Raw genomic sequence first — 9,253 nt, forward strand, 5'->3', positions numbered from 1 at the left:
GTTTTAAAATCAAATCTCACTTCTGCTTCTGTCTCATCTTGACTTGTCCTTGAGAAGTCTCACTTCTAATAGAGTTACAGGCGTCCATGAGCTACGGTAACCGCTAACCATAAGCTCGGCTGTATGCTTGTTGACACCAACGGAGTTTTTAACAAAAATTCGAGGGTAGAAATAGGTCAATCTTAAGGCCGATTTGACCGAGTCCGTAACTAACGATCCAGTCAGATCGTAAGGTCTACATTTACGAAGTTGATAAGGCCCAATTATTGTTAGTGTTAACTAGGTACTTAAGAAAGGTTTCTCTACAAGACCTTTGACGATAAGCCATGTTTAGAAAATAAACAAAACATCTGCATACGGCCATGGCCTTAAGGGCAATAACCAAATCGGTTCCTGGCCACTATCTGCAGTCAAAGGTCATTGGAGTGCACTGGCGGTATCAGTGCTTTGTGTCCCGTCGCAATGGGCAGACGTCTACTGCTGTGCCTCCTTCTGGCCGTGTCTGCGAAGACTCGGACTATCTATGTTGAGGATACCAGGCCTACGGAAGAAGAGGTCAGTGTTTCGGATCTTATCAGTTAGGTAACCTTGTTACTCGACATAAATGGGGACATCGAACTTAAAGAAAAATGTGTGCTGTTAAATATTGTTAATTTATCAATTACATTTATGAATTATGGGTTGCATGTTGTATATGTTATGGACCAAGTGATAAATCGGGCATTATACATAATGCCCGGGCATTATGAATAATGCCCATTGTGAGTGGGCAGTTTGATAATAACTATTCAAATAATTAAATTGCCCGGGCATTATGCATAATGCCCATCCTCTGTTGGGCAAAGTAATAATAACACATCGGACAGCTGAATTTTGCCCGGGCATTATACATAATGCCCATCCTATGTTGGGCAAAATGATAATAACATATTGAATAGCTGAATTTTGCCCGGGCATTATACATAATGCCCATCCTATGTTGGGCAAAGTGATAATAACATATTGTATAGCTGAATTTTGCCCGGGCATTATACATAATGCCCATCCTCTGTTGGGCAATGTGATAATAACATATTGAATAGCTAAAGTTTGCCCGGGCATTATACATAATGCCCACCTCTGTTGGGCAAAGTAATAATACAACATACAATCGACATCAACATACAATCACGCCTGTTTCTCATAAAGGGGTAGGCAGAGCACATGAAACTGCTAAAGTAATAAATTAATAATAACACACCAAATAACAGAATTTTGCCCAAGAATAGACATTTTATAGATTTTTTTTTATTTTATTTAAACAAAGAAAATTACACAGTATGAGCAACCATACTAATATTATAAATGGGAAAGTATCATTACGCCGGCGGCCTGCTGAACGGATCACCGGAATCATTACGCCGGCGGCCTGCTGAACGGATCACCGGAATCTGGCCACCGCAGTCTCCCTCTTTCGACAACCTTTAAGCCACTCTTCAAGTGTTGCTCTGTTGTCGCACCGTGTGTGCGCCCGTTTTGCAGGGCCCATAGGGGACAAGTCCGACATAGGCCGCAGAGCAGAGCTCGCCTCCAGCCTTAGTGAGACATAGATGATGTCGGGGGAGGGCGAGAGCCATAAGGCAGAGCTACCGGTAAGCGCTATCATAAAAGTGTACTTTCATGAATGGCAAAGATGGTGAAACATGATGACCAAGTGTCCCTTTCTTGCAGAGGGATAAGATAGCACGAGGTAGTATCAAAAACCAATTGTTAATAAACTTAGATGATGAACTAGCTCTGCAGAATGCCTCCACAAACATTGTGCCGCGGTAGGCGGGGCCGGGTTATAAAATTGTATCATTTGCAAATGGTGGTCAGTCGGCTTAGTCGGGTTCTGGTACTCTCGAAGCAGAAAAAGAGGGGTCAACTTATTACGGGCAGCTGCAGTATCATAATGCCCGGGCAATGTGATAAAAAATGGCGTTCAGGCAAACTTGTTAAATTTATTATCAAATTGCCCAACAATCACGTATCAGTATCATAATGCCCGGACAATGTGATAAATGGCGTTCAGGCAAACTTGTTAAACTTATTATCGAATTGCCCAAAAATCACGTAGCATTATCATAATGCCCGGGCAATGTGATAAAAAATGGCGTTCCGATAAACTTGTTAAACTTATTATCACATTGCCCAACAATCACGTAGCAGTATCATAATGCCCGGGCAATGTGATAAAAAATGGCGTTCAGGCAAACTTGTTAAACTTATTATCAATTTGCCCAATGGTCACGTAGCATTATCATAATGACCGGGCAATGTGATAAAAAATGGCGTCTAGACAATGATTAATCACTTTGCCCAATATGGCTAGGCATTATTCATAATGCCCGGGCATTATACATAATGCCCTTATTAATCACTTGGTCCATAACATATACATGACTAGGCGTTCATTAATTAAACATTTAATGAATGTAAAAAGCAAAACACATAAAAAACCTAAACTTAGCAATTAAATGGAAACGGTCACCAACTTTCGGCACAAGTATTAAAAATACAGAACCCTCTCACCCAAAGGTTGCGAAACCGCGCGATGTTTTCACCAAGATTCTTCTAGGTGATGTGTTTTGATTCTACGCAAAACGTTGTTGATTGCAGGTGTCGTTCATGAAGCGATACGGCTACCTGCCAGAAGTGCCCGAAGGCTCATTATTCTCTTACACCCCACTGTCTATCACCGAGGCTGTGCGTCGGATGCAGGCCTTTGCTGGCCTCACGCCTAGTGGAGTCATAGACAATGACACCAAACAAGTTAGTGTCTGACCTAGATTCGTCTTACACACCCCCTGCTCTTACTCAAATTGTAAATTACATCCAGTAATCAGGGATTCGTCAGAGGAGTTATGTAACGACTACTTGAGTTATCAAACCAGGAAAAATCAAACGATCAAATGCAAATGTTATCCGATCATCAGGTTTCACCGTTTCAGTAACCAAATTAGTGTGCCAAGCTAATTAACAAACCTGATAATGTTTTAGCTGTTCAGGAAAAAGCGGTGTGGCGTCAAAGACATCATCACTACATCATCCAGGTCAAAGAGATATGTCACAAGAGAAGCATGGACCAAGAAAAACATTACATACAGGTAAATATATATGCTTAAAAACTGCTGCACAGAACCTCCCCAGAACAGAACAGATCCTTTCTAGATGCTAAATAAATGATACCCAAGGAAAAAGTTAAGAAACGTAAGCCATGAGCTGGTAATGCATCCTATGTAACAGATACTAAAGCCACAGATCAAGTCAATACAACTTTCTTTATGTTTCCTAGAGTGCTCAACGGCTCCAGAACGCTAGAGAAGCATCGAGTAGAACAACAGATGGCAGCCGCCCTGCTGTATGGGCTCCGCACGCCGGGCTTACCTTTACTCGCCTGGACAAGGGACAGGCCGACATCGAGGTCTCTTTCGTCACCTTGGACCATGGGGACGGGTGAGTTGACTTCATGTGAAACAGAGCTGCTTAAAGAAGATTATTTCTGGCCATGTCCAAAAAATGTAGAACACATCTTTTGTGACTACCTACTTGCCCGCTTAGTTTTAATCATAATCATATGCTATTGATGGTAATGGCCGTTTCAGACGCAGTATATTATTTACTTAACAAAGTTTACAGGTCTCCATTTGATGGCCCTGGACAGGTGGTGGCGCACGCCTTCTGCCCTCCGCTCGGTGATTTACACTTCGATGACGATGAGGTAAGCTACTCTGGTAATAAGTATTTCTTTGGAATTTGGACTTCCCTAGCACATGAGTTGACACAATGCATTGTCACATTACCCGTTCTGATAATGGAAGTCGGATGGATTTCAAAGGCAAAAATCAAAGATGGCGGCTTAAATGTATGGGATATCGGTCCTACATCCGATATCGGATCGGATAATGTGAAAACGCACTTAGTATTATCGCCATATGATATTTCTTTAGGTACTTATGCTCCTGACTGAACAACCGATAAAATTTCCGTGTCTGTAGATCTGGAGTGAGTACCCCGCCTCGGACGAGGAAGACGAAGAAGCGACGGATTTCTTCGCGGCCGCCGTGCACGAGATCGGGCACTCGCTGGGCCTGGCGCACTCGGACGTGAGACAGTCCGTCATGTACCCCTACTACCGCGCGAGGGTGCAGAGCCTGTACGAGGACGATATCTTGGGCATGCGGGCGCTTTACAGTTAGTAATCCAACTAGAAGTTACAAGCGGAAGTCTCTTTCCAACTTGTCATATTAGACATTGACAACCACGTGTAAATTGTAACTTGTAGCTTCGAGAAATGGGCCCAGCAGTTCTTGTGGGAGTAGGTCTGGAGCGATTACCCTGTTTCGGTCGAGGACTGGACGGATTTCGTCGCGGTTTCATTGGTAACAGAGGTATAAATACATTTTTACGACAGCGTTGTTCGTTACATCCATCTCTGCTCTGGGTGCGTAGCCGAATGGCACAAACGCTCACGAAACGAAACGCTCGTAGATATCTATATCTCTATCGCTCTTGCGTATTAGCGCAACAGAGCCAGACTACATCTCTTCGCTACGGCTGGTTTTATCAGGTATACCAGTTTTCTTTAGGTACATACAGAATAAGTGAATAAACAATTTAACTAAATATCAGTCAAACACAAATGCACTCTCAGATCCACCGTGTGCCGAATCCAATTTAGCATCCATCTACTTCATTCCAGTAAAGGACCAGCAACCCGAGACCTCTGCGTTGACAGTACAAACAGAGGACCCGATGGCGCCGCGGTTCTCCCTTGACCCTGGTGTTACAGACGAGGAGGACGTGCCAGACCTGTGCTACACCAACTTTGACACCATTCAGGTGCTGCAAGGGAAGATATACGTCTTTGAAGAGGAGGTAAGACATACCTAATCCTCAATAACTCATGAGTACAGGTGTAATGCGAAAAGGGTTTCCTTCGTATTTTCTGGAAACTAGCATGACAAATACGCATTTGTCATGCTAGTTCAGTCAATGTCAGTACAACTTGTACTGAGACTGACTGAAATAGCATGACACGTTCGTACGTTTCCGAAACAATACGAAGGCAAATCTTTTCGCACTACATTTGTAACGGTTAAAGCAGACAAAAGAGACGACCAATCGCTTGCACGTCTTTGTGTCTTCCTAACAGTCTTCCATATTAGCGCGACACAATAACAGTTGTATTTGGTTTGCCACGGAGCGAGCGTTAAGAACCTAGCCACAGACTACTGAGAAGACCTAACCGACCTAATACAATACACGTTCTTACCTGTCTTACGTATCTCTCCCATAACCTATTGCCCATAACTTATGATCGTTAGAACAGAAAGCTAAGTGAACGTTTGATTATGAACAATTGGAAATTTCTCAAACAGGAAGACAGTATTAAATCGTATTGATAAAAACGTCAAACCTCATTGTTTAATTATCAATAGGGTGTATTGTTCGCAGTGGGTGTGGGTGCTCAGCGAGCGCAAGGAGATAGACCCGGGGTACCCGAAGCGCTTCCATGACGTGTTTCATGGATTGCCGGAACATGTTGACACCATCAGGACTATTTATGAGAAGCGCAATGGAAACATCGTCATATTCAAAGGTTTAATAATAATTTACTTTCTCTAACGTTTTTTAACTTCCTGTAACTTTATAATAAACTGGCAACATGGCTCTTTTATGCCGGTAAATTACCTTTAAAACCCAGTGTTGCCACATTTGATTGAAGTTTAACCTCAACCGAAAATGTACTAATTTCTAAACTGCGTGTTTTTACGACTTTTGAATATGTCAGGATTGTAAGGTATTTTACGGATTGAAAAACACTTGCATACTTTACTTGTACAATTTATTTATTAACCCACTCCTTTACTTGCCAAATTTGCACATGGCGCACAAAGCCGCAGGTTGCATTTGCAAGCACCTACACCTGCGCCGCGTGCAAGCACCGTTTAATTTATCGGGTTACAAGTGTTAACTTCACAAATTTCACAGATAAGCAATACTGGGAGTTTGGCCCAAATTTCCGCCTGATCAAACGCGGTCGCCTGCGAGACTACCGCCTGCCCGGGCGTCTGCAGGAGCTGACTACGGTCTTCCTATCCAACTACAATAATAAGACGTACCTCATCGACTCTGAGCGCTTTTGGAGGTTCAATGAGGACACTTGGACTATGGATAAAGGGTATGTTTCGTTCGTACCTCGCTTAGGTTAATAATATGAATAATGTGTAAGTTTAAATCAGTGAATTGTATGTAAAATATGTCATTCACAGATACCCAAAAGGCATGTCGGCGTGGAGGGATCTTCCGTACCCAGTAGATTCAGCAATTATTTGGAAGGGAGGTAAGTGCAGTCGTCCTGAAAGAATAGTTATTTGTTATACAAGGGGGCAAAGTTGTATTTTAACGCCGAGTGTGGAATTTGAAAAACGAGCAAGTGAAAGGATTCTATAGTTGAACCACGAGCGAAGCGAGTGGTTCCAGAATAGAATCCTGAACTTGCGAGTTTTTTAACACACGAGAAGTAAAATACATTTGCACCCGAGTGTAACACAAAACTTTTCCCCTCACTATAGCGAGGAAACTACAACGCAAAAAATGCGTTTATCACTGCTTCCAGTAGTTCCACAGGTGGTAAATCATCTTTATTACTAGATTAACCTACTTTTATCAATTTTAAAGCAGTTATTTTGACTTTATTCAAGGTCAAATTACTTTACCCACTAATTTTTTAATTTTTTTTTTAATTTTTATTTATTTAGGATTACCAACAGATAATACATCTTACATGCTCTTAAATCTAGTTACAAAAGTCTAAACTGATGCTTATCCAATTATAGGTAACCACAACTTACATAGGTGTCTTTTACCAGTGAACTACAGCTAAACATGCAATACCTAAACTTATTATTACCTAATGAGTACATAATTTAATAATTTAATACCGGTTCATTAAATTACAAAAAAAAAAAATAGTTTTACTACCTACATTTCAATACAAAAAAAAAAGAAGACAGGTTATTTGGTAACTATTATAATATATTATATTACGCATTTTAAGGTATTGGTGGCTGTATATGGTACTATGTGATACCCAGTGTGCTAACATATTTTGTCACTTTCCTTTTGAATTTTACTGGTGTATCGTTAAATATATCAACTCCCGCTGAGCTTGGGATATGATTATATAATTTAGCCATTCTTAAAAGAGCAGAATTGCGACCCAAATTTGTTTTTCCAAATGGAATGCTAAATAACTTGTACAAACCAGGACGAGGTAACTTAGCAGGAACAGTTATTTTTATTTTACTTAACAACTCTGGACAATCTAAACCCTTATTATTAACTAATTTATAAAGGAACATTAAATCTAGTACTTTTCTCCTATTACTAAGCGAAACAAACCGAAAGAATTTCAGACGTTTATTGTATGATGTGAGTTTACGGTTTTTGGAAGAGTTAAATCCTAAATGTGTTAAAAAGCGTCTCTGTACCTTTTCAATTTGATTGCTATGCACCTCATAATAAGGTGTCCACACCTGGGAGCAATACTCAAGGTTGCTTCTCACTAACGTATTATAAAGTAGTACTTTAGTTCGAGCCCGCCTAAACTGTTTAGTGTTTCTTAGTAAAAATCCTAACATACGAGATGCTTTTTTAATGATGTTAATGTAATGCGCATTGAAATTTAATTTGCTATCTAGCGTTACTCCCAAGTCACAGATTGTATCTACCTTTTCAAGCTGCGCGCCTCCGATGGTATAAGTAGTAGGCACCATAGTTTTATTGCGTGTAAAAGAGATGTAACAGCATTTCTTTGCATTTAACGTCATTTTATTCTCGGAGCACCAAACACTCAGCCTATCCAAGTCTTCTTGCAGTAAGATGCGATCAGTAGAATTTTTAATAGGTCTAAAAATTTTAAGATCGTCGGCGTAGAGGTAAGGTTCGGAGTTGACACAACAGTTCACTATACTGTTAATAAAAATTAAAAATAGCAGCGGCCCTAGGTGCGATCCCTGCGGGACGCCTGATGTTGCAAAAAACTTCTGAGAATGTTCACCATTAACAACTACGTGCAGCATGCGTTTGGCAAGGTAGGACCTGAACCAGGACAATAGTGAGCCAGAGACGCCATGATCTCTCAGTTTATTTATCAAAACGGTATGATTGACTTTATCGAAAGCCTTGCTGAAGTCAGTATACACCACATCGACTTGTGTACGGTTATCAACATTTTTAGTAAGGCTTTCGACAAAGGCTACCAAGTTAGAGTTAGTGGACCTACACTGCACGAATCCATGCTGCCTCTTTGTGAGTTGGCGTGCAAAGTGGGAATATAAGAAAGGGTAGACCAGAGATTCAAGAATTTTTGGCATAACTGACAAAATTGAAATAGGCCTGTAATTTTTAATGTCAGACTTCGAGCCGTCCTTAAATACAGGTACTATTCTTGTCTCCTTCCATGTTTCAGGGAAAATGCCCGAGTCGAGTGATTTGTTAAAAATAAATTTCAGCGGTTGGATGAGACCTTTCGCACACCTAGAAATGAATATTGGCGGTAGACTATCCGGGCCAGGTCCCTTATTTAGATCCAAAGCTCAGGCAAAAATTGTTGGTTGGGAAAATGGTATAGATAAGTTTACTAACTTTTCAGAGAGCTTCCTAGATGGCGCCATTATGTCAAAAACAATTTAATAAACGTTCTTGGAAAATATATATAACAGTTCGCTATGTGCACGACTAGTGCCGCCCTCATTTTATCGGATTTTCCGTATAATTGTATGGTACCGTGTCAAAGTAGTTACAACGGCCGCCGCTAGCCCATAAGATGACGTGTATTTATGACAATCAGTGCCGTGTACTCTGACATACGCGTTACCAATAGTCTGTCTCTCACCACCTTTGGAATACCCTGTAATGTTGCTTGTTTCAGACACATATTTCTTCCGCGGCCCTCGCTTCTGGCGCTTCGACAACGCTCAGATCCGCGCGCACCCCTACTACCCGCTCTTCACCGCTCAGATCTGGTTCCCGTGCGAGCCCACGCCTGACATGGTGCAGTACACTAAGAACGAAGATTAAAAATCTTCGAGATCGTAAGATTTAAATATAGTTAACTGTGATAACAACTGTTTCTCTTCGACAACGCTCTGCAGGCTTAGCACACGTTTACCGCGAGAGTATGTCGCCACGAGATAGACTACCCGTCCTTATGTCATTAATACAG

The 9,253-nt window shown here is 41.2% G+C and overlaps 1 protein-coding gene across 1 annotated transcript; it reads left to right on the forward strand.

Moving 5' to 3' along the window:
- The first annotated feature begins 425 nt into the window (after positions 1-425).
- Positions 426-9,152, forward strand: LOC125227817 (matrix metalloproteinase-2-like). Its single transcript, XM_048132172.1, is given in 12 exon segments — positions 426-555; positions 2,641-2,793; positions 3,022-3,128; positions 3,317-3,375; positions 3,378-3,477; positions 3,661-3,742; positions 4,020-4,215; positions 4,724-4,899; positions 5,479-5,623; positions 6,016-6,205; positions 6,297-6,367; positions 8,960-9,152. Coding segments are annotated over 12 exon segments (1,521 nt in total). The 5' UTR covers positions 426-462; the 3' UTR covers positions 9,109-9,152.
- Positions 9,153-9,253: the final 101 nt, after the last annotated feature.

Source organism: Leguminivora glycinivorella, chromosome 7 (genome assembly GCF_023078275.1).
Source record: "Leguminivora glycinivorella isolate SPB_JAAS2020 chromosome 7, LegGlyc_1.1, whole genome shotgun sequence".
NCBI lineage: Eukaryota > Metazoa > Arthropoda > Insecta > Lepidoptera > Tortricidae > Leguminivora > Leguminivora glycinivorella.